General features: G+C 41.8%; 1 protein-coding gene across 1 annotated transcript in view; it reads left to right on the forward strand.

Annotated features, from left to right (window-relative positions):
• The window catches only part of ZNHIT6 (zinc finger HIT-type containing 6), a 48786-nt gene continuing 22770 nt past the window's right edge, over positions 1 to 26016 (forward strand). Inside the window, exons 1-8 of the mRNA XM_070749035.1 lie at positions 1 to 93; positions 3474 to 3539; positions 3627 to 3733; positions 4274 to 4359; positions 5691 to 5794; positions 12214 to 12282; positions 14513 to 14593; positions 14764 to 14844. Coding sequence (XP_070605136.1) covers positions 20 to 93; positions 3474 to 3539; positions 3627 to 3733; positions 4274 to 4359; positions 5691 to 5794; positions 12214 to 12282; positions 14513 to 14593; positions 14764 to 14844 — 668 coding nt within the window. The 5' untranslated portion in view covers positions 1 to 19. The remainder of the gene's footprint in view (positions 94 to 3473; positions 3540 to 3626; positions 3734 to 4273; positions 4360 to 5690; positions 5795 to 12213; positions 12283 to 14512; positions 14594 to 14763; positions 14845 to 26016) is intronic.

Consider the following 26016-nt stretch of genomic DNA (forward strand, 5'->3'; position numbering starts at 1 on the left):
AAAGACAAGCGCGTCAAGCATGGCGAGCGCCGCTACGGGAGCCGCTCCGAGTGGGGCGGAGGAGATTCTTCAGCGGAAGATGTCGCTGCAGAGGTAGGCCCCGGCCTCATTTTCCCTTTCCTCCGAACTTCTTTTTCGCCACAGCCCGGCTGGACGACTTTGCTTCGCCGGACGGCGCGGCCCGAGCTATTCAGACGGAAATTCGGGGCAATCCCGATGGCAAGGGTAAGGCAAAGTTGTCTCTTCTATCACTTGTGGACTTCAACTCCCAGAATTCCTGAGCTAGCATGATTGGCTCAGGAATTCTGGGAGTTGAAGTCCACAAGTCATAAACGAACCAATTTTGCCTATCCCTGCATGGAGGGTGGAGAAACAAACCTCGTGACTCTTAAGTTTCCAGGCGTGGGACCTTTCAATTGTAGCTTCGCTTTGGCTGCTCTGCTGCTATTATAAGCCAGTTGTGGGAGGCGGGAGTTGCGTCTTGTTTTGAATATTTCCCTGAAAGAGTAGAATAGCATAGAATTAGCAAGGCATTCTTCATTGGACAAGTGTGATTGGACACACAAGGAATTTGTCTTTGACGCATATGCTCTCAGTGTACATAAAAGAAAAAGATACATTTGTCAAGAATCATGAGGTACAACACTTATTGATTGTCATAGGGGTCAAATAAGCAATGAGGAAACAATCAATAACAACAAGTTACAGTCATACAGTCATAAGTTGGGAGGAGATGGGTGATAGGAATGATAAGAAAACTTAATAGTAATAGTAGTGCAGAGCTAATAAATAGTTTGACAGTGTTGAGGGAATTATTTGTTTAGAAGAGTGATGGCATCTGAGAAAAAACTGTTATTGTGGCTAGTTGTTCTGGTGTGCAGTGCTTTATAGCCTCATTTTGAGGGTAGGATTTTAAACAGTTTATATCCAGGATGTGAGAGGTCTATAAATATTTTCACAGCCCTCTTTTTGACTCAGTATACAGGTCCTCAATGGAAGGCAGGTAATTGTTTTTTTCTGCAATTCTGATTATCCTCTGAAGTCTATGTCTTCTTGTTGGGTTGCAAAATCAAACCAGACAGTTATAGAGGGAAGTAGATCTCGCTTTATTTCAAGAAATCAGCTCTCCATATTAAGTATAGAATGATTGTGCTAGTTGGATTAAACCCTTAGGTTATTCACTTAAAAACAGGGATCTCCAATCTTGGCCACTTTAAGACTTGTGGATTTCAACTCCACAAATCTTAAAGTTTTTGGCTGAGCGTTGCTGGCTGAGGAATTCTGGGAGTTAAAGCCCACAAGTCTTAAAGTTGCCAAGGTTAGAGACCCCTGACTTAGAATATTCAAATATAATGACCCTATTGGCTTTTCACAAAGCTTTAAAAACTTGGCTATGTAAGATAGGCCTCAACTTACAACAATTTGTTTAGTGACCACTGAAAGTTACTACAGTGCTGAAAAAAACAGTTTATGACCATTTTTCACTGTTTTGATCTTTGCAGCATCCCTATGGTCACATGATCAAAATTCAGATGCTTGGCAAGTGGTTCTTATCTATGATAGTTGCTGTGTCCTGGGGTCATTGTGATCACCTTTTGTCACCTGAGAAGCAAAGTCAATAGGAAAGCCAGATTCACTTAACTACTATGTCACTAACGTTTAACAGTTGCCGTGTTTTGCTCAACAGCTATGGCAAGACAACTCATAAAACTCACTTAACAAATATCTCATTTAACAACAGAAATTCAATTAATCCATTTAATCCATTTATAGATATGAAGAAGAACAGGACGTTTTTAGGACTGTCCCTGCTTCTATAGTGACAATCCTGAAGATGTCCTGTTCTCCCTATATCTAAAAATGGTTTCTCAGAATTTACTGTTAAATTAAGCCTACGTCAGCAACCTGACACTTGGCCTTTCTGAAAGGAAAAACCCCACAGCAACTAAAATTAAAAATTGAGTTAGCGCCAATAAACAAAATCATCATGCTCTGATAAAGCAATGCATAAAAGAAAGGGATTAAGCTTATTTTGCTCTGAAATATTTGTTTGGCCATTTATACATTTAGACTTTCAAAAATCATGTTTAATTAAATGGAACTCTAATGTAATTACATAATAAGTAAAAAATTAGTGATCATCTGTCAGAGAGTTAGAAGATGATAGATATATAACAAGGAGGGGAAAGGCTACCGTATCTAGGCTGCAAAAACTGGAAAATTTAGATGGTTCCAAGAAATTAGAGTTATTGTACCTCTCTGTAGCCATCTAGAATTTGTTGTATTTTTAAGTACCGTATTTTTTATACTATAAGACACATTGTTTTTGTCTTCCAAAAGGGGGTGAAAATATCTGCATCTTATAGACTGAATATTGCTAAAGCCCTGCTCCCCCACAGGTATTTTTTGGGCTTCACAAGTCCCATTTTGGCTCTTTTTTGGCCTTTTCCCAGTCTGTTTTGGGGGCTTTTTCTGGGACATTTTAATGCCTTTTTCAGCCCGTTTTTGAGGGTTTGGGGGCTGAGTTTGAGGCAGAAAAAGCCTCAAAAAGTGGCAGAAAAAAGGCTTTAAAAATCCCAAAAATGGGGTTCATAGAGGTCAAAAACTTTTTTGTTGTTTGCCTCTTCAAAATTTAGGGGAGTCTTATAGTCAGTTACGTCTTATAATCCAAAAAATATGGTAATCAGATACTGTTTAAAATAGGAAGACACAAAATCACGTGAATTCGGTGTTTTAAAAAAATACAGATTTTTAGAATAGTGGCATCCCAATGCCTAGGCTCACGTTGATTTCTTGTGATGCAGAAACCCACCATTAGGGTTTGATTTTTTAAAAAAAATTAATATAGGTGTGCCATCAATTACAAGATCCAGCCAGGAGCTGATTGTAGAACAGATCACAAAGTGCTGATCTTCAAGTTTGTGTATTTTTGATTTAGTATGATGTGCCAATTGGAGCTCTGATGCATCATCTGTAGCTGATGGGGGCACCAGTCCAAGTTACTCAATTACATGTCATGCTAAACAAACCATGGGAAAGAATTTCTATTGTTTAGTTGCTTCTACTGGCAAGAAATGACAAAGCAACATTTACCAGGATGCTGCTGACAAACGATAAGACAGAATTTTGAAAGCGACCATTAGTAGGATGTGGAACCCTGTTGTGCTGATTCTCATTGGAAGCTTCAAAAGGGGCTCAGATTATCAGTAGCACTATTTTAACACCTTTTGCAGGAAATGCATTTGGAATGCTGTCATTGCAAAGACATCCTGAGAGAGTTTATTAATTTGTAATAAATCAGTTTTGGGGAGATAGGCAAGGCTGTTGATGGGAATTTGCGCTTAAACAGAAGTGAAAAGTTCTGATAATTTTTCTTCATTAGTTTGTCTTTTCCAGTGTTCCCCTTTCTAGAGACTTTTCTCTGTGCTGTTTACCTATAAGTGTCGCATCTCAAATTTCTTTCTTTTTTTTAGATGTGAACTCTGTAATAAAGAAATAGCAAAATACAGATGCCCTCGATGTATGAAATATTCATGCAGGTAGGTATAAACCAAAGATTTTTTTTTTAAAAAAAACTTAGATGCTGAAAATAAAATAACAGTGTTTCTTTGCTTTTGTGCTTTCAGTTTGGCTTGTGTAAAAAAGCATAAAACTTTATACAGCTGTAATGGAATCAGAGAAAAGGCTGCCTTTGTTTCAGTGAATGAGTTCAGCAACTTAACTCTTCTAAGTGGTAAGAGTATTAGTCCAATAAAACTACTCGGTGTACTGTAGGACTTGGAACAAGCAATGATCTAGACTAGTGCAGTGCTATGTAATTTGCTTGCTTTTTAAAGTATAAGAATTATAAAATTAAAACTGGTTTATTTAATAAACACTTGCTACTCTGCCAATACTAAGCTCTTTTTTTTACTGTACTAATAGTGTAGTTTGTCCTAGTATCATAAAATAAACACAATAGAATACAAAGATAGGTTGAGAATGTTTTGGACTGAAATGAGGCAAAGTAAGTATATTTCTTAACTGAAAAATAATCCTAGCTCATATAGAGATATGCATAGCATATTTCAATCACAGTTGAAAATAGAGATGAAATGTGTTTGAATATTATCGTGTTTCTCCAAAAAGATGATACATCTTGAAAAGAGCCCTATCTTTTTTTTGAGCACATGTGATCAAATGAAGCCCCACCCACAAAATTAGTCCTAATTAAGACCGTCCCTACCCCGGGAGTATAATGTCTCCTTATCTTTTCCTTGATTTTCTTCTTCAGACTATCGGTTTCTAGAAGATGGAGGGAGAATGACTGACCGGGCTGCTCGAGATGCTATTTCTCATAAACCCAAAAGTAATCGATTTGTAAGTTTTTAGCAAAATCTTTGTAAAACACAGCCACATGACTGCATGGCATTGCAAACAACCATAATGCAGTTGTATTGCCCAGAACCCAAAGATTGGGCACATGACTATGAAGAAAGCCTGACCATTGGAATTTCAAATCCAGATCATAAGTCATACGTCCCCTTATTCAGGTTGATTGCAACTTTGAACAGTCGCTAAGTGGCCAGTCATAAGTGAAGGACTACATATATCCCTGCTTGGAAGCCCTTATTATCTTTGTTAAGTTTGAAGGAATAGAAAGGAAAGCAAAGAGAAATCACAGAAATTATTAGCATGTCCTTGAAGGAGCTAATGGAGCATATTTTCATGCTGCAGTTGTAAAATTCTAGAGTTATAAATGACCCCACATTCTGCATAAAACAAGTGATGCACAAGAACTTAGCAGAAAGCATTGTCCCATGGAAGAACCATTTTATAGTTTGAAATATGTTTTTTCCACCTTCTTTTTTCCTTTGATAATTGCTGCATGGGAACAGCAGGAAATGTGTCTGCAGAATGATTAGGCTAAATGAATGTAAAAAGGGAAATCGTTAAGCTGTTTGGTTTCACTTGGAAGCATCTATTTGGAGCACTACCTAATACATTGAAGGCACAAGTAAAACGTCAGTGTAGTTGATTAAAGACAGCTTATGGGAATGACAGTGGCAAAATGGAAATTTTTCATTTAGAAATGCAATTATAGCAACATAGCAATAAGTTTTCAAGGGTTTGTTTTTTATTTGTATAGGAGACTTGCTATGTTTTGCCTTATGCACCCAGATAGGCAGTACATATCTGGATATGTTTCCAATCTTGTTTGCCGTTAGTGTTTGAGCCCCACATATTCTTGAATGCAAATAAGTGATTTTTAGTGTCTCATCTATTCTGTGAAACATAATACATCTGTTTCAAAATAACATTCAATTATAGTTTACTGTTTAAAAAAATAAGCATGTAAGAACAAATATAGTTGGGCCATGAGGAGATGTTAGTGACTAACATTTAAGCTTAATTTTCAACATGGCTTATTTAAACAAGGTTTAGACATGATGACAAACTAAATGAATGCAAAAGATTCCATGATTCTCAAAAAAAAAGGGGGGGGGGTCTTGAGCTTGAAGCCTAATGCAGTGGTACCTCTACCTAACTTTTCTTCTTACGAACCTGGTCACGGAATGAATTAAGTTCATAACTAGAGGCACCATTGTAGTTCTAACCCACAGTTTGTCAAAATAATTATTTAAAGTACGTAGTTCATATTTTAAAATAATTCTTATGCTTGTCATTTGAAAACTTCTATCTTCCATCAGGTAAACTTTCTGAGAAACCGAGCTCGGAGGTGCAAGATCTGCCTACAAACTTTACCAATTGGCTTCACAAAGAGACGAGAGAATTCTACATTCTATAGCAATAAGTAAGTTTCTAGCTGTTCTTAGCTTGGATGTTAGCTTAGCAAAACCCTTCCTTCTAATTATGGCTTCTGCATATGAGTGTCTTTAAGGCGAGCAAGCGATAAAATTCATTGCAATGTCTGATATATTCTGCCATTTACCAACTTGGTGCACAGCCTCACAACATGAGTCTGAAAGGGTTTCTTGATTCATCCTCATATGAATAAAGACATCATTTGGCTGTAACATTTGAATTATTTTCCTCATTGACCCACAGGGGTTCTGATTGCTTTTTGTCATTCTGAATATGCTTCCCCTTTGACTGATTTATATTTATGTTGCTTCCTCGGTGTGTACTGTCTATGTATGCATTTAATCTTGTAATAATTACATCAAGATATTAATAACAGAATGATATAAGCTTTCTAGATTTATTTCAGAGAATGATAGAAAAGAAAGATGATTTTTCAGCCAACAACTTCATTGACTATAATTGTGAATTAGATAGGAGGGAACTATGTGTTGTTTTTAACTTTGTGTTGGAGAAAAAAATAAAAAAAGTTATGATGGACAAAGATAGGAGGAAGAGCTTTTGTGTTAACAATAGAGAGCTATATTTGTTTATCTATAAATAATGTCTCGCCTTGATTCCTCTTTGAAGTAGGAAGCATATAAATACAAATAATAAATTATTAAATATCTTGGAATCTGTCACCATAGCACAGTCTGTTTTAATAACCTTTCTTTCAGTTGATGAAATTGAAGGTGATCCACAAAAGCCTATGCACGAGGCTCTTTGTTTCTTGCAAAGACTAAATTGGCTATAATTCTGGAAACCAATAGATGGCTCTCTTGCAAATATTTCGTGTTACTCTAAGGCATTTGCAAGAAGAAATTAATATACTGGACAATATACTTCTATGCTCTAAGTAATCACAAAAATGTGCCAAAAAACCCAACTTTAGTGACCAAAGAGAGTGTCATATTAAAATTTGCCTCCCAAAATGTAAATTTTATAATAAAAATGTACCGATCTTGCTCCTGTTTTCAGCGACATGGGTCAAATACTGTTCTGATCCAATTCAGTGAGTTAATACAGATCATTGTAGCAATAAGGTAATCACTTCTAAAAGGTTTTGCAATAATCTGTGCAACTTAAAATCTTTTAAATATTTATTTCAGATGCTGCTTTAGTAGAAAAAAATTGATCAATTCCTAAAATAGTAGTGTTGATTGCTAAAAAGAAAAAAAATCTGACTTATGTCTAATTATATCAGAATGTTATGTAACTAGATCTAATCAGGCTTCATAGCTGTTTTGATATACAATTTGAACCATTGTTGTTCACATTGCCCCAAAACAGGTTGAAATAATAAACTAATTTCCTCATCAGAATGTTACAATCTAAAAGAACTTGACAAACTCAGTATCCTGGTAGAAACATGGCAGTTGGGGGACAGGTTGTTGAAGAGAGACGACAAATCTTTATTAACATTTTTTTAATACTACGTTTCCTCTGTTCAATACTCTGGTACAAATGTGCACCTAAAGAAGCAAGAGGAAACAGTTTTACCCAGAGAGAGGTCCAGATTAAGAGATTGTACATTTCTAAGCTGAAATGGGGAGGAGGAGGAAGAGTTCAGGGTAGCCATACCTTAGAACAGTGATGGTAAAACATCTTTGACTTGGATACCAATAGTGTGTGGGCACATGCCCAAACCTATAATGCAATGCCCTTCACCGGCAAAGGACTGTCGTCTTTGGCAGCACCAATGCACTCTTGGAGGCCATTGTGGGTGCGCACGCAACCAGTGGACATGCAGGCACCCATTGGCGTGAGATTTGACTTGTGCGCATGCACAGTGTGAGGATGCACGCACGAGCTTTCAGCAATTTTCTCAGATATTTTTACTTCCATACCTGCGCAGAAGCAAAAAATGAGTGAAAATCACAGAAATCTCAATCGCACGAGCGTCTTCACATGAGAGTTCACGTGCTACACATGTGCAGAAGCCAAATTTCATGCGCATGTCGGTGACGCACAGCTGCATGCATATCCCAAAAATCGCTACCAGAGCGAAGCACTTGACCATTCCAGTAGCAGGCCATCACTGCCCTTCACCCTGCGAATGCGCGCAACCCTCATGCTGCACTCCACGCATGTGCACAAGCCTCGCTGAAGATTCCAGAATTCCAGTTGGCCCTTTGGGCCATTTTTCACAATCCCCAGGGATCAGGAGGCTTTCTTTGTGAAGCCTGGAGAATGAAAACAACCGAAAAGAAGGCCGAAAATCAGATGGCCAGCGCACGCACGCATGCATGCTGGAGTTGCCATAGGGCAATGCCTTGCGTGCCCTCAGATATGGCTCTGCACGCCACCTGTGTCACCCATGCCATAGGTTTGCCATCACTGCCTTAGAACCTCTCAAGATATATCTAATAGGTTAGACGGTTATACCACGAATTTGGCAAGTTTGATGTCAGGCCTGAGCTCAGAAATGACACAGTTGGATTCAATACTTTTCGCTTATGTGTAATGAATAGAACCTTGCTCGACTCAAGCTATAACCTAATCTACTAGGTATATTCCAAGAGGTTCTAGGACGTGGCTACCCTGAACCTCTTTCCCACCTCTCCCATCCAGCTATGAGCTGTACGGTCTCTAATCCACCCCTCTCTCTGGGAAAAACTCTCTATGGCCAAAAACACAAGTCACATGCAAAACTGATATGGGGCCCCTCTAATAATGATTATGGTCTTGGAATTTCACCTATCATATTTATACTCCAGGGATTGTAGTGTTAACAAAATGAAAAGATTTTTGAAAGTTTGTCATGCCCCATAATCACTTAGTGAGGCTGAACGAGGGTTACTGAATCTTAGAACAACATAAAAGATAATGTTTTGGGGGGACTTGAAGTAATTGTGGCTTTTTACTGCTGTATGCTCTGTCCTCGTTCCGAGTACTCCAGGAAGTTGGGATGCTGATACTTTGTTCAGGTTCTAGAAACCCTTTATTGAGGTCATCATCTTGGCACCTAGAAAGGTGGAAGCTAGCTCTAAATAGTTCCCGCGCTTAGGGATAGTTAAAAGAATGGGATTTCCCCCCCATATGACTTTTTTAAGGTCATATGGGCCAACAGTTTCCCGTTCAGTTCCAACAGGTGTCCATTGACATGGCCTTGGTTCGCAGGTTTTGACTAGTAGCTGAGGCATCACATTCCTAAGTTCCCCCAAACTTCCTCCCACTCATGAATGACAAGCAAAAAACGAAGCATGAGAAAGTCGTTTTGAGGTTGACACGCTGCTTGTAGTCACCATGTGGGAGTTGGCCAGCCATATAAGTTTGTTTAATAATAAGTTTTGATGAATTGGAATTAGGGATGGAAGTCACTTTACTCATTGCTTATTTCGCCCTGAGCAGCTACTCCCCATTGGTTTCCATTGGCAGAGTCCACAGAAATACTGTGAAATACTTCTTAAATATACAGCAACAAGTTTCTGAGTCCTCAGTCATGTCACTTGAAAAATGTTGCCATTTTTTTAATGGTCCTTTTTTTTTAAATAGAATTAAGGATTGAGTTTATGTTTGAGTATTATTATGGCTTCCCATTTCTATAATTTCATTGTTGTCTTAATGAACCACAATAGCTGCCCTAAGTTCGCGAGGAGAAAAGCGGCCTATAAATCTAGGTAGGTAGGTAGATAGAGCTTTTGCAATGTCATAGAGTTCCCAGAAAACACACAATCAAGTTGGCTGAAAGAAAGAAGCTTAGCATGTAAACTGCTTAGGTTCAGTGAACTTATGATTCATGCTTACATCAACCGATTAGTAATTGAAAAGAATAACCCCATTCGCAATTACTATGACTTAACTCTTACTTAAGCTGCTGTCTATGTAAATAAAAATAAATGACATAGATAATTTCTGGTTAAAGTTTCCACATGTTTTCATCTCTTTTTTTCTTTGGGCCAAATAATTTTATAATTGTTCTTACTTTAAAAACAGCTAAATTTGTTCCATAATTTTGTGAATTGTAATGGCCTAATTAAGTTTCCTGGGTAAAGAAATGCTCAATTTATTTTACTTTTTTCCATCATGCCAAATTTCTTCTGAGAAAAATGGAGACTGTGGCGCTAGGCAAAAAACAAAACAAATCGGGTGAAACATACATTCCAAAGGAAACTTCATAAAGGGTAAAACCCAAGCCAAACTTCTCTCCCCCAAGTATTAGTCACTGCATCCTCTGGATGTTTCCTGAATGTTTCCCCCTCTTGTCTTTCTGTGTGATAATCCACACATGCTTCACTAATGCCCACAAAGCCCTTGAAAGGAAGAGCTACTACAGGATGTCAACATTCACTTTTGAAAGATTCTACAGTTTAAACCAGAATTTATATTATCAGATGTAGGCTGTGTAAAGCCTTTCATACATTATTCGCCCCCGACTCATGACTGGAAGCATTAAACATCTGCAGAGCTACATCCCTGATTTAATGTCTAGTTTATAAATATCTCGAAAATGAAAAATATGTTTCTATAAAATATGTTTCTATGGGGGGTTTTCCTATATTCCCATCCTTACTGCTGAAATTTAGTTATTGTGGCTCTAATATTACTGACAAAATTGCATAATGCTAAGAATTTCTGGAGACAGTTTTCCTGTGCGTTAATAGAATGAAAGCATCAAGTTGTTGAAAAGCAGTGGTGGCAAAACTTTTTGGTTCGTATGCCAAAAGTGTATGTGTGCATATGCTCGCATGTGCGCACGTGCCCACATGCATTTCCTCTCCCACGCATGCGCACAATCCCCCCCTCCATCTCTGCACATATGCATAGGCCTCACTGAAGCCTGTGACAGTGAAAAAACAGGTAAAACGGAAGTTCTGGAAAACGGACTTCTGATTTGCATGTTGTGCTGCTTTTCGTACTCTGGAGCCTTCACAGAAGGCTTCCTAAAGCCCCGGAGTACAAAAAACAGCACAACAGTCCATTTACTTCTGGTTTGCCCGTTGGGTGGTTTTTTTGTACTTCGGGACTTCAAGGAAGCTTCCAGGGGGTGAAATGGCCTTTCCGAAGGCCGAAAATCAGCTGGCTATTTGGTATATCTCCATGTGCCACCTCTGGCACGCATGCCATAGATTTTTCATCACGGTTGTAAGGGATATTGTGGGTCCACTTCCAAGTGGGGAAAAAGACACTGGATTTGTGGAAGTTGCTTGGAAAGAAGGTCTAATGGAGGACAGAAGGACATGGCACGAGCTCCTGAACAGAAAAGGTGGATCACATGATTCCAGATGTTGGGTGAAGAGAAAAGGGCCTGAGATGCTGAGATTGCCTGTTTTATACCCTCTGTTGAGCCCCACCTCAGAGTTTCCTGTTCCTGTACAGAAATGTATCCCATTGGCTGTCAGACTCCCCAGGGCATGCTGGGAGGGATGTAGGGCTGTTCTGCGTCCCAGGTTTGGCTGATGCAATCTTCCCAGGTACCATTGCTGAGATGGGTAGAGGATTAATCCTATCATGTCCTAAGAGTGAAGGTCTTAATCCTATCACCCTGGAGCTGAAGAAGATAGATGGATAGAGGACACACGCCGGGGTGGCACAGCAGGTAGAGTGCTGTACTGCAGGCCACTGAAGCTGACTATAGATCTGAAGGTCAGCGGTTAAAATCTCAGCACCGGCTCAAGGTTGACTCAGCCTTCCATCCTTCCGAGGTGGGTAAAATGAGGACCCAAATTGTGGGGGCAATAGCCTAGCTCTGTTAAAAAGTACTATTGCTAACATGTTGTAAGCCGCCCTGAGTCTAAGGAGAAGGGCGGCATAAAAATTGAATAAATAAATAAACATGTCCCAGGTCTCTGAGACTTGTCACACCACCACCATTGCCTTGTGGAGCAGGACTCTGCAAGGCTTGTGCTGTTGCATACACGAATGGTAGCAGAACCCCAGCTGTGCTGTATGATGAAGCTCACGGGAGACCTGCAGTTTGTGCACAAGGCGGTACTGGAGGGCGAGCCACTCAGCCAGCGCCAAGAACAGGGAGGGGAGGCGGTGGCAATGGGATATCCAGTCCCACATTCACCAGCTACTGCACCCTCAAAATAATAACACCTCCCCTTCAATAATTCAAGGCCATATTTCGTGATTCAAAAAAATATAAAGTCCTGTTTTATTTTCAGGGAAACAGGTATACATATACATGGACTAGGAATAGAAACATCAATTCTTAAATACAATGAAAGCAGCAGTTAAGTTTAAGCCATACTAAAATGTGGAAGAAACTTTGCACTTGGAGTCATAGGGTAGTACTTGATTTTCCTGCCTGTTGGGTTATATTTTGGTTGTGTAAATAAATCTGAAGTGGGAACAATTTAAGACTTGGACAGGTTTCTCCTACTTCTTACTAGTTTTGAATTTTCTCTGTTTTCTTATTTTCAGGGAACAAAAATTCTATTGGCACTTGAAGCTCATATTTCCTCAGAGTCATGCTAAATTCACAGAACAAAGGTATTCATACAAACTTGCCAGCAAACTTACTTTCACATGAAGTTTAAATAATTATGCAATTAAATTATTTGTTTTAAATAATTGCTGGATTATATTTTACAATTACATTTGGGTTTTGTTTGGAAAGAATGCATCAGTTTCTGAATAAACTATTGGGATATTACATTTGAGCTGTTTTAAAATTACATATCTTACCTACCGTGTTTCCCCGATAGTAAGACCCCCCCCCGATTGTAAGACATGGGGGGTTTCAGGGGGGTTGGCTAATATAAGCCATACCCCTAAAGTAAGACATATGTCTTACTTTCGGGGAAACACGGTAGCTTGTTAAGGTTAGCATTCCTGTTACCTTGCTGATGTACTTCTAGCGCTCGCGTTGCAGCCAGCTTACTCCTGCACGCGTTCGCCATGATATGCCGTTGTTCTCTAAGAGACTACATTTCCCAGCACTCTCCGCGCGGCCCGCCTCCGTTTCCGTTGCCGAAAGAAGGGAGATCCGAAGAAGCGAAGCGGCCGGGGAGGTGATCGCGCTCGTCTCGGGCAACGGCCCCGGGATTCGGAGCGCTCGGTGTCGTACGCTGCTCTCCGTGGCGGGGTGGTCGATGCCGGTGGCGGCCGCGGTGCTAGTCTTGGGGAGCGATGCTGCCGAGGCGCAGCTCGCTGACGGGGCTGGCAGTGGGGCTCTTTGCCATCTACGTGGCACACCCGGCCCTTCTGTACTTCTCCCCGCCGGGCAAGAGGCAAAGGCGGCGGCGGGAGTAGCGGAGGCAAGGCGGAGAAGAAAGAAGCGGCAGATAGCTGCGGCAAGGGCTCGTTAGCCGGAGCGTACGCCGGCTACCCCCCGCAGTTCCTGCCGCCGGGCGTGGCGCTCGACCCCAGCAAAGCTGGCGGCGGGAGCGGCGGCAAAGCGGCGGAGTCCAGCCCTCTAGCCGGCGCCTCGCCAGCTATCCGCCGCTTCTTTCTTCTCCGCCTCGCCTCTGCTACTCCCGCCGCCGCCTTTGCTCTCCCCGCTGGGCGAGCAGGCCGAGGCGCTGGAACTGGGGCTGCCTGTCCTTGGCGTGAACGGCGGGCAGGTGGCGCTCGGCACCCGGAATCCCGTCTTCTCGCCACCACCCGAGCTCCCTCCGGAGCCTGCCGCCGCCGCCGCGGAAAGAGAAAGCTGGCACCAGGCTGCCCGAAGATGAGCCGACCCCGGTGCCCGGGACAATATAAGACATACCCCCAAAGTAAGACACAGTGGGGCTTTTTGGGGTAAAAAGAAAGTAAGACACTGCCTTACTATCGGGGAAACACGGTATTTCTAGCTGTGTAATCTTGGAAGCTTTAAATAGAGAAAGTACAGTGGTACCTCTACTTAAGAATGCCTCTACTTAAGAACTTTTCTAGAGTAGAACCGGGTGTTCAAGATTTTTTTGCCTCTTCTTAAGAACCATTTTCTACTTAAGAACCCAAGCCCGGAAAAATTTCCCAGGAAATTTGAGAGCGGCACAAAGGCCCGGCCAGTTTACTGCCATTCCCCCGGGGTTCCTCTCTCTGGTGCAGTGTACGGGAGGCAGCCTCGCGCCGGGTGTATGGGAGGCGTATGCTCATCCTCGCCGCCTCAGAGTCCCCCCCTCTTTTTTTTTAAGCCTTAAAGTTTTGGATTTTTTATTTATTCCTGTCAACTCACCTTCTTCCTTCAGCAGCGACTGTCCTCCTCCTCTTCTTCCTCCTCCTCCTCCCACCCAAATTCCGAGCTTTTATTTCTTTCCTAATGGGTTTGCACACATTATTTGCTTTTTCATTGATTCCTATGGGAAAAAATTGCTTCTACTTACTTTTCTACTTAAGAACCTGGTCTTATTTTACATATTTCTTACATGGTTGTACTCATTATTATACAATTTTGGTATGTAAATATTAAATATCATCCCTCAAGCATCTACTTCTTATCTAGACCAGAATATACAACAGGAAGATGGATGTACTATTAAAACTTATTTAAAATTTAAACATATGAAAGATTTTTTTCAGTTTTGAATGAATAATTGGAAAGAAAAAACTTTTTGGACAGTCTTTTTGGTGTCTTGGATATGAATTCCTAAATGTTTTGTATATATCTCTGAATGAACCTTAACTAGCTAAAAAAGAGTAATTAATACAACTACATACAGTACATATTAATGTGATGCTAACTGATTTATATATTCCTATGAATATCTTCACTCATAATTTGTATTTCTGGACAAAGGGTACCAGATGATAAACCATTGTGTGATATTTTGAAGACTTATATTGATCCTCAAGAATCTGATCCTGTCAAGCAGCAAAGGTATTTTCTTTTACAAAATAGTTGTATGTTCTATTATTTCTATTATTTCAGTACATTAGTACAATATATTATTATTTTTTCAGTTGGTTTCTCTTGCTGAATCAACAATTTTGTAAAGTGTATTTTTGGTTATGTGATAAGATTTCTTAAATGTTACATTTTTATTGCAGATTAAAAATCTATACAATATCTCCCCAGTCAGACATACAAATTTTGATGAAAGTAGAAAATAGGCCAAATAATTCTATCAGGTAAGAATTTTAATCTTACTGTTATTAAAGGGAACAATGAATGATGGAATGGTCTTAATGGTCTGGTGGAAGGTCTTAAGCATAAAACGTATCAGGAAAGACTTAATGAACTCAATCTGTATAGTCTGGAGGACAGAAGGAAAAGGGGGGACATAATCGAAACATTTAAATATATTAAAGGGTTAAATAAGGTCCAGGAGGGAAGTGTTTTTAATAGGAAAGTGAACACAAGAACAAGGGGACACAATCTGAAGTTAGTTGGGGGAAAGATCAAAAGCAACATGAGAAAATATTATTTTACTGAAAGAGTAGTAGATCCTTGGAACAAACTTCCAGCAGACGTGGTAGATAAATCCACAGTAACTGAATTTAAACATGCCTGGGATAAACATATATCCATCCTAAGATAAAATACAGAAAATAGTATAAGGGCAGACTAGGTGGACCATGAGGTCTTTTTCTGCCGTCAGACTTCTATGTTTCTATTAGAGATTGGATTTTGTAGAGAGAGAGAAATTCAGGACTGTATAAACTTAATTTTTTCTTTCTTCAAAATTGTAACATTTCAAAGGAGGTCTACAGGTTCTGCAGAATACATAAACCACCTGGGACTCTAGGTTGGGTTTGAAAAAGCACTTGTGTGGAACTATTTTTAAAAAAAATAAAGATGACTGCAAATCTTATATACGAGGGTCACCCAGAAAGTAATGCACCACATTTTTTCTTCAACAATTATTTATTGAACACAATGATACTTACACATAAGAAAGAATGATTTTTGTTCTACACTCTCTATTTTTCTACGTAATCTCCGCCCCATTCTGTGGCCTTCCTCCAGCTAGACACAAGGGCATGTATGTCCTGTCAGTACCACTCCTTGTTCTAATGGCCTCACCCTCTGTTCTTCTGTTCTATTCTTCTAATAGCCTCACCCTCTGTGCCCCACGACTGAGCGTACTTCTGTCGACTGAGATTCTTCATAAACTATACACAAATGTTTGCAAATGTTCCCAACAGTGAGAAATTCAATAGGGGCACACTGTAAGGTACATCACTTACAGACGTCATTTCAAAACACTGCTGCAGCTACGCTATCTGTCTGAAGAAACGCAAAATTTACACATGCACTCCTGACAATTCAAATAATGTATATCTGAAGTTTTGCATTTGTACCATTACTGTAGGCTGAGAAAAAAAACATGGTGCTTTGCTTTCTGGGCGACCCTCATATTAATAAGTATATACAGTATATAGGCAAAAAGGAAGCTGTATGCTCTTCCCATATTTGGGTATACCGGGGTTACTCGACAAAAAAAATCACAAACACACACACACACACGGTCTTAATCAGTGTAAGTCAACTCCATGTATCCAGAAAATGTATTTCTGGTTGTAGTGGATGGTGAAAGAAACTTATTTTCTCTTCACCTTGGTCTATGCTAGAGTAGACTAGAGAATAAATTACTTCCTTCTTCCATCCATAGTTTTGGAAGTTCCTTTTGGTCAATTATAATATTTTCTTTTTCCATGGAAAATGGATGGTGGGGGTGGGGGTGAGGATGATGTTATTGAACATATTGGGTCATCTCAGAAATTGTTTACGCAGTTCAGAAATGAGTTTAATAGTCCTCTGGTTAAAAACAATAGTTTTTGCAGCTTCTCTGTTCTTTTTTTGAAACTGACTGATAGTTAAGAACACAGAACACATTAAAACAGTGGTCTTTCTAGCTTGGTGGGTCTTGGTTGGGGAGAGAGGTTGTTTTCCATGCAAGTGGCACAGGAATTGGGCACCTCTGCATTAAAACACAATCAACATTTTAGAAGCAAATTTGTTTGACAGATGACAAATAAATTCAATCTATAAAAGTGCCATCTATTCATAGAGCATTTTCTCTTTTTATCTCCCTTTCCCCTTTTTCTTTGTCTGAGATAGAGGGCAAAATTCATAAATGATTCCCGAGATTGGGAAAAACCACAAATGATTCATCTTACTCATCCTCACAATCAAAATGTGCAGCATTAGAAAAAACTAATTCATTGTCAGGCAAAAGGAAAAGAGATATGGAGGTTTCAAAGACAGCAGGCAGATTTTAGAAGAAATGGTGAAGTTGCTATATTACTCCTAATTGGCATAGAAATCAGAAGCAATTTTGCAGTGCCTTTTTAACTACAGTTAACACATTTTATTAAATGTGTTTATTAAATTCTTTCATGAACTGCACCTCCCTTCATTTGTTGCATAGATTGTCTAGAACGGTGTTTTTCAACTAGTGTGCCGTGAGACATGGTCAGGTGCGCCGTGGGGAAATTAAACATGGGTCCCCAAACTACCATCCCTGCCAGGATATCCCTTTTGTGTTCATTGAAATAGGCCCAGGTTTCACACTAAGTGAGTGTAAATACATTTAGAAACTATATTATTAACTATATGTATAATATGTACTGCGTTAGAGTGTCATTTTGTGCAATTTTGGTTGGCGGTGTGCCCCAGGATTTTGTAAATGTAAAAAATGTGCCGCGGCTCAAAAAAGGTTGAAAATCACTGGTCTAGAAGACTAATGTTTCATAAGGATATGGTCAAAGGGAAGGGAAGATACTTGATTGTGCAGATAAGGGTTGCATGAGAGTTACAAGTATCTTAATAATTAACAGTTCAGAGCAGGAAGAATACACTACTGTTCCTTGATTACGTTTGCAGTTTCTTAAATTCCTGCTAAATAGAGCTATTTGTCTTTGTCAGAATTAATCCTTTTGTCCAACAGAATATGCTTGGAATGCCTTAGTAATTATTTCATACGGTAGGATTATTGCTTTTCCTAGTAAGGGAAGGGAAGGACCAATTGCCAAATAATTCAATCTGGTTAAGGAACTACATCATCTTATTTTCTCAAGTGACTTTCCAGAAAAGTAAAAGAAATTCTCGTAATCAATAGAACATGTGTTTGGGCTAATATATATATTTACCTCATCATGAATCTCAAGTAATTAATAAGGCTGTTTGATACCTGAATAAACTTTCCTATGCACTATTTCTTATATGTGTATGGTTTCCAATATTCCTTCAGAGATGTTATACGAGCACTTATAATACGATATCAGTGAAGGAGTAATATTGAACTTAAGTTCTTTTGTATGATGAATAGAATAGAAATAGAATAGAATAGAATAGAATTCTTTATTAGCCAAATGTAATTGGACACACAAGGAATTTTTCTTTGGTGCATATGCTTTCAGTGTACATAAAAGAAAATATACATTTGTCAAAAATCATGAAGTACAACACTTAATGATTGTCATAGGGTTCAAATAAGCAGTCAAGAAACAATATTAATATAAATCGTAAGGATGCAAGTTACAGTCATACAGTCATAAGTGGGAGAAGATAGGTGATAGGAACAATGAGAAAAACTAATAGTAATAGTAATGCAGCCTTAGTGAATAGTTTGACAGTGATGAGAGAAGTATTTGTTTAGCAGAGTGATGGCATTCAGGAAAAAGCTGTTCTTGTGTCTCATCTTGGTGTGCAGTTCTCTATAGTGATGTTTTGAGGGTAGGAGTTGAAACAATTTATGTCTAGGATGCAAGGGGTCTGTAAATATTTTCACGGCCCTGTTTTTGACTCATGAAGTATACAGGGCCTCTGTGGAAAGCAGGTTGGCAGTAATTGTTTTTTCTGCAGTTCTGATTAGCCTCTGAAGCCTGTGTCTGTCTTGTTGGGTTGCGGAACCAAACCAGACAGTTACAGAGGTGCAGATAACAGACTCAATGATTCCTCTGTATCAGCAGCTCTTTGGGCAGTTTGAGCTTCCTGAGTTGGCACAGAAAGAACATTCTTTGTTGTGCTTTTTGATGTTAGGTGACCATTTTAGGTCTTGAGATATGATAGAACTTAGAAATTTGAAGGTCTCTACTGTTGGTACTGTGTTGTTCAATATTCTAGGAGGTGGCAGGTTAGAAACATAGAAACATAGAAGACTGACGGCAGAAAAAGACCTCTTGGTCCATCTAGTCTGCCCTTTTACTATTTCCTGTATTTTATCTTAGGATGGATATATGTTTATCCCAGGCATGTTTAAATTCAGTTACTGTGGATTTCCCAACCACGTCTGCTGGAAGTTTGTTCCAAGGATCTACTACTCTTTCAGTAAAATAATATTTTCTCATGTTGCCTTTGATCTTTCCCCCAACTAACTTCAGATTGTGTCCCCTTGTTCTTGTGTTCACTTTCCTGTTAAAAACACTTCCCTCCTGAACCCTATTTAACCCTTTAACATATTTAAATGTTTCGATCATGTCCCCCCTTTTCCTTCTGTCTTCCAGACTATACAGATTGAGTTCATTCAGTCTTTCCTGATACGTTTTATACTTAAGACCTTCCACCATTCTTGTAGCCCGTCTTTGGACCCGTTCAATTTTGTCAATATCTTTTTGTAGGTGAGGTCTCCAGAACTGAACACAGTACTCCAAATGTGGTCTCACCAGCGCTCTATATAAGGGGATCACAATCTCCCTCTTCCTGCTTGTTATACCCCTAGCTATGCAGCCAAGCATCCTACTTGCCTTTCCTACCGCCCGACCACACTGTTCACCCATTTTGAGACTGTCAGAAATCACTACCCCTAAATCCTTCTCTTCTGAAGTTTTTGCTAACACAGAACTGCCAATGCAATACTCAGATTTAGGATTCCTTTTCCCCAAGTGCATTATTTTACATTTGGAAACATTAAACTGCAGTTTCCATTGCTTTGACCATTTATCTAGTAACGCTAAATCATTTACCATATTACAGACCCCTCCAGGAATATCAACCCTATTGCACACTTTAGAGTCATCGGCAAATAGGCAAACCTTCCCTACCAAACCTTCCCCTATGTCACTCACAAACATATTAAAAAGAATAGGACCCAGAACAGACCCTTGTGGCACACCGCTTGTAACCTGACTCTGCTCAGAATACTCGCCATTAACAATAACTCTCTGATGTCTATGCTTCAGCCAGCTTGAAATCCACTGAACTATCCAGGGATTAAGTCCAATCTTCACTAATTTATCTATCAGCTCTTTATGTGGAACCGTATCAAAGGCTTTGCTGAAGTCCAGATAGGCAATATCCACGGCACCACCTTGATCCAACACCTTTGTGACATAGTCAAAGAACTCAATGAGATTAGTCTGACACGATTTGCCTTCAGTAAAGCCATGCTGATTTGGGTCCAATAAGTTATTGTTTTTTAGATGCTGATTTATCCTCTTTTTGAGTAGAGTCTCCATCATTTTAACTACAACTGATGTCAAGCTAACTGGCCTGTAGTTACCAGCTTCTTCTCTACTGCCCTTCTTGTGGATAGGCACAACACTGGCCATTCTCCAATCCTCAGGAACATCTCCTGTTAACAGGGATTTGTTAAACAAATCAGTCAGGGGGGTAGCAATGATAGATCTGAGTTCTTTAAGAACTCTGGGGTGGATGCCATCTGGACCCATTGCCTTATTTATCTTTAATCTTTCAAGTTCTTCTAAGACATCGGCTTCTAAGATCACTGGAGCTGAATCCGTACAGCTGGAAGCAATGCTATATCCCTCTATAGTATTATTATTATTTTGTAAGGTGTCTTTTGAGAAAACTGAACAGAAGTAGCTATTGAAATGGTCAGCGATCTCCTTATTCCCATCAATGTATGTATTATTCCCGGTACTAAGCTTTGTGATGCTGCAGTTTTTCTTCTTCCTATCACTAATATATCTGAAGAAGGTTTTATCCCCCTTCTTTACAGATTTTGCTATTTCTTCCTCTTTTGAGGCTTTAGGTTGGGATGGTTTCTCCTAAAGTCTACCACCATTTCTACGGTTTTGAGTGCGTTCAATTCCAGATTGTTCTGGTTGCACCATGAGGCTAGTTGTTCAACCCTGCCATCTGTATGCGGTTTCATTGTTGTCTTAAATGAGGCCAATCACTGTTGTTTCATCTGCAAGCTTCAGTACTTTAACAGATGGATCATTTGATATGTATTCATTGGTATATAGAGAGAAGAGAAGTGAGAGCACACAGCGGGGTGGGGGGGGGGGGGCTGTGCTAATTGTACAGGTATCTGATGTGATTTTTGCCTAGCTTTACCTGCTGCTTCCTGTCTGTTAGGAATGATGACTAAAGTGTTGGCTTGTACCACATCTTGATATTTCTTAGGCCCACACATATTTTTTGTGAAGTGTATTTCCTTATTTTGTGTTTTACAGACCTAAATATCATTACTAATTCTAACTATTGAGCTAGTTCTTAGCTAACTGCTAATTTTATCTTCTTTTGGATAGCTGAACCATAGTACTGGAGTTTATTTTTTCTTTCATTGCCAAATCTGTCTTGAAGATTTCCAGTCACTATATGCCAGTGTGAACTATTACCAATACAGCGGTACCTCTACTTATGAACTTAATTCGTTCCATGACTGGGTTCTTAAGTAGAAACGTTTGTAAGTAGAAGCAATTTTTCCCATAGAAATCAATGTAAAAGCAAATAATGTGTGCAAGCCCATCCCAAAAGTCACCCCTTTTGCCTTATTACCGCCGACATTCTGATCCTTGTTTGGGGGTGGGGGGAGGAAGCGGGGGGGGGGAGACAGCAGAGGTGAAGGAGGAAGAGAAAGAAATGAGGAGTGGGAGGAAGAGGAGAAGGAAGAGGAGAAAGGGAGGAGGAAGAGAAGGAGAAGGGGAGGAAGAGGAGGAAAGGAATCCTGCAACCAACCTTTCCTCCCCCTTCCCAAAACCCCTTCCTTCCTTCCTTCCCCAAGCTGTGCCAGCGCTGCCCTGCAGCCCTCCAGAAGATACAGTTGGGGAACAGCACGCCAGTGAAGGTGAGTGAGGGCTGGCACAGCTTGGGGAAGGAAGAACGGGGCTTTGGGAAGAGGAAGTTGGTTACAGGATTCCTTTCCTCTTTCTTCTCCTCTTCCTGTCTTCTTCTCCTCTTTCTCTTCCCTTTATCCTCTTCCTCCTCCTCCTTTCTTTCTCTTCCTCCTCCACCGGCGTCCGAACGACACCCCCACCCTGCTCTCCCTCCGCTGGTCGCTTGCTCACTTGCCTTCACTGGCGTGCATGGCTGGAAAGAAGGCGAGCGCTCTTCCTCGGCTGCCTTCCTTCCTCCTTGTCCCCCTTTCTTCCTTCTACTTCTCTTCCTCTATAAGTGCCACCAAAAGGCTCCTCCGGCAGCCCAGAAAAGCCCGAGATGGTCGGGATTAAAGGGGGAATTTTTCCCGGCTTGTGTTCGTAAGTGGAAAATGGTTCGTAAGAAGAGGCAAAAAAATCTTGAATGCCCGGTTGGTATCTAGAAAAGTTCGCAAGTATAGGCATTCATAGGTAGAGGTACCACTGTATTTAAAAAATCATTTTTTAAACTGGTAATAGTTTTCATCAGTCTTTTACAATCTTCAAATTTCTACTCCTACTATAATCTTTTCCACGATGTTTCTCTGGTGAGAAAGTGCAATATAAGCATAGTTTCAGAGTTTTCTTTCAGAACTAACTTGTGTCATACCCTTTTGTTCCCAAAGGTATTTGTTATAACTTAGTTTGATTTCAGTTCTGTCAGTGGTACAGTGGAACCCCGACATACGAGCAGCTCTACTTACGAGCTACTCGAGATACGAGCTGGGAGAGTAGAGAAATTTTTGTTCGACTCACGAGCTTCCATTCGGGATACGAGCCGAGAAGAGCCGGCCTGGCTTGCTTTGCTTCCGAGCTGATGCAGAGCCGAATAAAGCGTCACGCCCCTCTGACGCTTTCGGCGGCTTCCGAAGCGATGCTGGGCTCTTTTGCCGCCAAAAGCATCAGGGGGGCGTGACGCTTTATTCGGCTCTGCATCAGCTCGGAAGCAAAGCAAGCCAGGCCGGCTCTTCTCAGTATCCAGCTCTTGGTGAGTCCTTGGCTTCTGCTGGGGGTGCAGAAGCGGGCGGGGGGGGGCGGCAAAAAAAACGCCCGGACAAGCACTTGCTGCGAGGCGGGCGGGGGGGGGGCAAAAAAAACGCCCGGACAAGCACTTGCTGCGAGAGGCGGGCGGGGGGGGGGGGCGGCAAAAAAAACGCCCGGACAAGCACTTGCTGCGAGGCGGGCGGGGGGGAGGGGGCAAAAAAAACGCCCGGACAAGCACTTGCTGCGAGGCGGGCGGGGGGGGGGGGGGCAAAAAAAAACGCCCGGACAAGCACTTGCTGCGAGAGGCGGGCGGGGGGGGGCGGCAAAAAAAACGCCCGGACAAGCACTTGCTGCGAGGCGGGCGGGGGGGAGGGGGCAAAAAAAAACGCCCGGACAAGCACTTGCTGCGAGAGGCGGGCGGGGGGGGGGGGGGGCGGCAAAAAAACCGGGGCACTTTCGCTGCGAGTGGCGGGAAAAAATAAGCAAGAAAAAATAAGCGGCTTTTCCGCTGCCTCCTAAAGCGGGGAAGTTCGCCAGGAGGCAGCAGAAAAGCCGCGCGTGTCTTTTAAAACATCGGAGCCGGCATGGGGAGGCTCTCAATCAACCCCCGAGTCCGGGTTCGGGGCTCGGGGGCTGATTAAAAGCCTCCCCATGCCGGCTCCGATGTTTTAAAACACACGCGTGGCTTTTCCGCTGCCTCCTAAAGCGGGGAAGTTCGCCAGGAGGCAGCGGAAAAGCCGCGCGTGTCTTTTAAAACATCGGAGCCGGCATGGGGAGGCTCTCAATCAACCCCCGAGTCCGGGTTCGGGGCTCGGGGGCTGATTAAAAGCCTCCCCATGCCGGCTCCGATGTTTTAAAAGACACGCGCGGCTTTTCCGCTGCCTCCTAAAGCGGGGAAGTTCGCCAGGAGGCAGCAGAAAAGCCGCGCGTGTCTTTTAAAACATCGGAGCCGGCATGGGGAGGCTGTCAATCAACCCCCGAGTCCGGGTTCGGGGCTCAGAGGCTGATTAAAAGCCTCCCCATGCCGGCTCCGATGTTTTAAAACACACTTAAAACATCGGAGCCGGCATGGGGAGGCTTTTAATCAGCCTCCGAGCCCCGAACCCGGACTTGGGGGTTGATTGAGAGCCTCCCCATGCCGGCTCCGATGTTTTAAAACACACGCGCGGCTTTTCCGCTGCCTCCTAAAGCGGGGAAGTTCGCCAGGAGGCAGCGGAAAAGCCGCGCGTGTCTTTTAAAACATCGGAGCCGGCATGGGGAGGCTCTCAATCAACCCCCGAGTCCGGGTTCGGGGCTCGGGGGCTGATTAAAAGCCTCCCCATGCCGGCTCCGATGTTTTAAAAGACACGCGCGGCTTTTCCGCTGCCTCCTAAAGCGGGGAAGTTCGCCAGGAGGCAGCAGAAAAGCCGCGCGTGTCTTTTAAAACATCGGAGCCGGCATGGGGAGGCTCTCAATCAACCCCCGAGTCCGGGTTCGGGGCTCGGAGGCTGATTAAAAGCCTCCCCATGCCGGCTCCGATGTTTTAAAACACACTTAAAACATCGGAGCCGGCATGGGGAGGCTTTTAATCAGCCTCCGAACCCGGACTCGGGGGTTGATTGAGAGCCTCCCCATGCCGGCTCCGATGTTTTAAAAGACACGCGCGGCTTTTCCGCTGCCTCCTAAAGCGGGGAAGTTCGCCAGGAGGCAGCAGAAAAGCCGCGCGTGTCTTTTAAAACATCGGAGCCGGCATGGGGAGGCTTTTAATCAACCCCGGAGTCCGGGTTGGGGGCTCGGGGGCTGATTAAAAGCCTCCCCATGCCGGCTCCGATGTTTTAAAACACACTTAAAACATCGGAGCCGGCATGGGGAGGCTTTTAATCAGCCTCCGAGCCCCGAACCCGGACTCGGGGGTTGATTGAGAGCCTCCCCATGCCGGCTCCGATGTTTTAAAAGACACGCGCGGCTTTTCTGCTGCCTCCTAAAGCGGGGAAGTTCGCCAGGAGGCAGCAGAAAAGCCGCGCGTGTCTTTTAAAAACATCGGAGCCGGCATGGGGAGGCTCTCAATCAACCCCGGAGTCCGGGTTGGGGGCTCGGGGGCTGATTAAAAGCCTCCCCATGCCGGCTCCGATGTTTTAAAACACACGCGGGGCTTCTTTGCTGACTCCTGGCCAACTTCCCCCGCTTCAGCCGACGTCTTTTCCCCTCAGCCCTCGGGCTTGCACGCATTAATCGCTTTTACATTGTTTCCTATGGGAAACAATGTTTCGACATACGAGCTGTTCGACGTGCGAGCCTCCTTCCGGAACCAATTAAACTCGTAAGTCGGGGTTCCACTGTATTGGCTTTGTCTCCCACTAAATGACCAATTTGTCAGGCTGAAGTCATTTTAGTTAGGGTCTTTGGTCTGCCACACTTTATGCTATTTTAAAATGTATTCTTTGCTGTGGAAATTTGGGAGGGGTAATTGCACAGGGGATGTCTGCATGTAGCCATAACAAATTCCTTCTAGATTGTCAAGGTCATCCTTTGTCTTTGCACTCTTGCACCTGCATGGAAGGAGATGGGAGTTTCTGCCAAGTTGGCAGATAAAGATTGGTCAATTTGATGGACTTGGGGTGTGAGGACAAGAGCTTTTACTTTCAACTGGCTGGAGAAACCTCTGGGACTTCAGATTTGGGTTTCTCCCAGATGTGCTAACATAGTTCTATTAATAAATTGGAACTTTGAGGAATGCTTTGCCTTGGACTCTGATTCAGTTTTGGATGCTATTTGGAACCCTGACACAGTTATTAAGTAGTGGGCATTCTTCAATTTTGCAATTAATGTGTCATTAAGTATTGAATTTAATGAACCTTACCATCATAGAATTCTGTAAATACTTAGTGATAGTTAAGCCACCTGCAATTTTGAAACTAATCTGTTGAGGAAACTTGTAAGAACTACATATTTATTTACAGTATTTTTTAAAGAATTACACAGGTTTTGTATTGCTACAAAGCTATGAATAGCTAAAAAGGAACCTTATTCATATTTCTCTTTTTTTATAGAAGATGCTATCAGTATTTCCATTTTATGCTGAGAGCCTGTTCTGCCTCATTGGCTCAGTGATATACTTTCTTATGTATTTTAATATATTTTAATGTGCTAAGTTAGTAAGAATCCATTACATTCTTGAGTGAAAACCAGTCATTAAATGCATTCAACAAACAGTGCTCGTTCTTTCCATTTGCCATTGTACTATATATAAGATACCTTATGTTTCCTTAGATTGCACAAGATTGTAGATTGGCA

Source organism: Erythrolamprus reginae, chromosome 3 (genome assembly GCF_031021105.1).
Source record: "Erythrolamprus reginae isolate rEryReg1 chromosome 3, rEryReg1.hap1, whole genome shotgun sequence".
Lineage (NCBI taxonomy): Eukaryota > Metazoa > Chordata > Lepidosauria > Squamata > Dipsadidae > Erythrolamprus > Erythrolamprus reginae.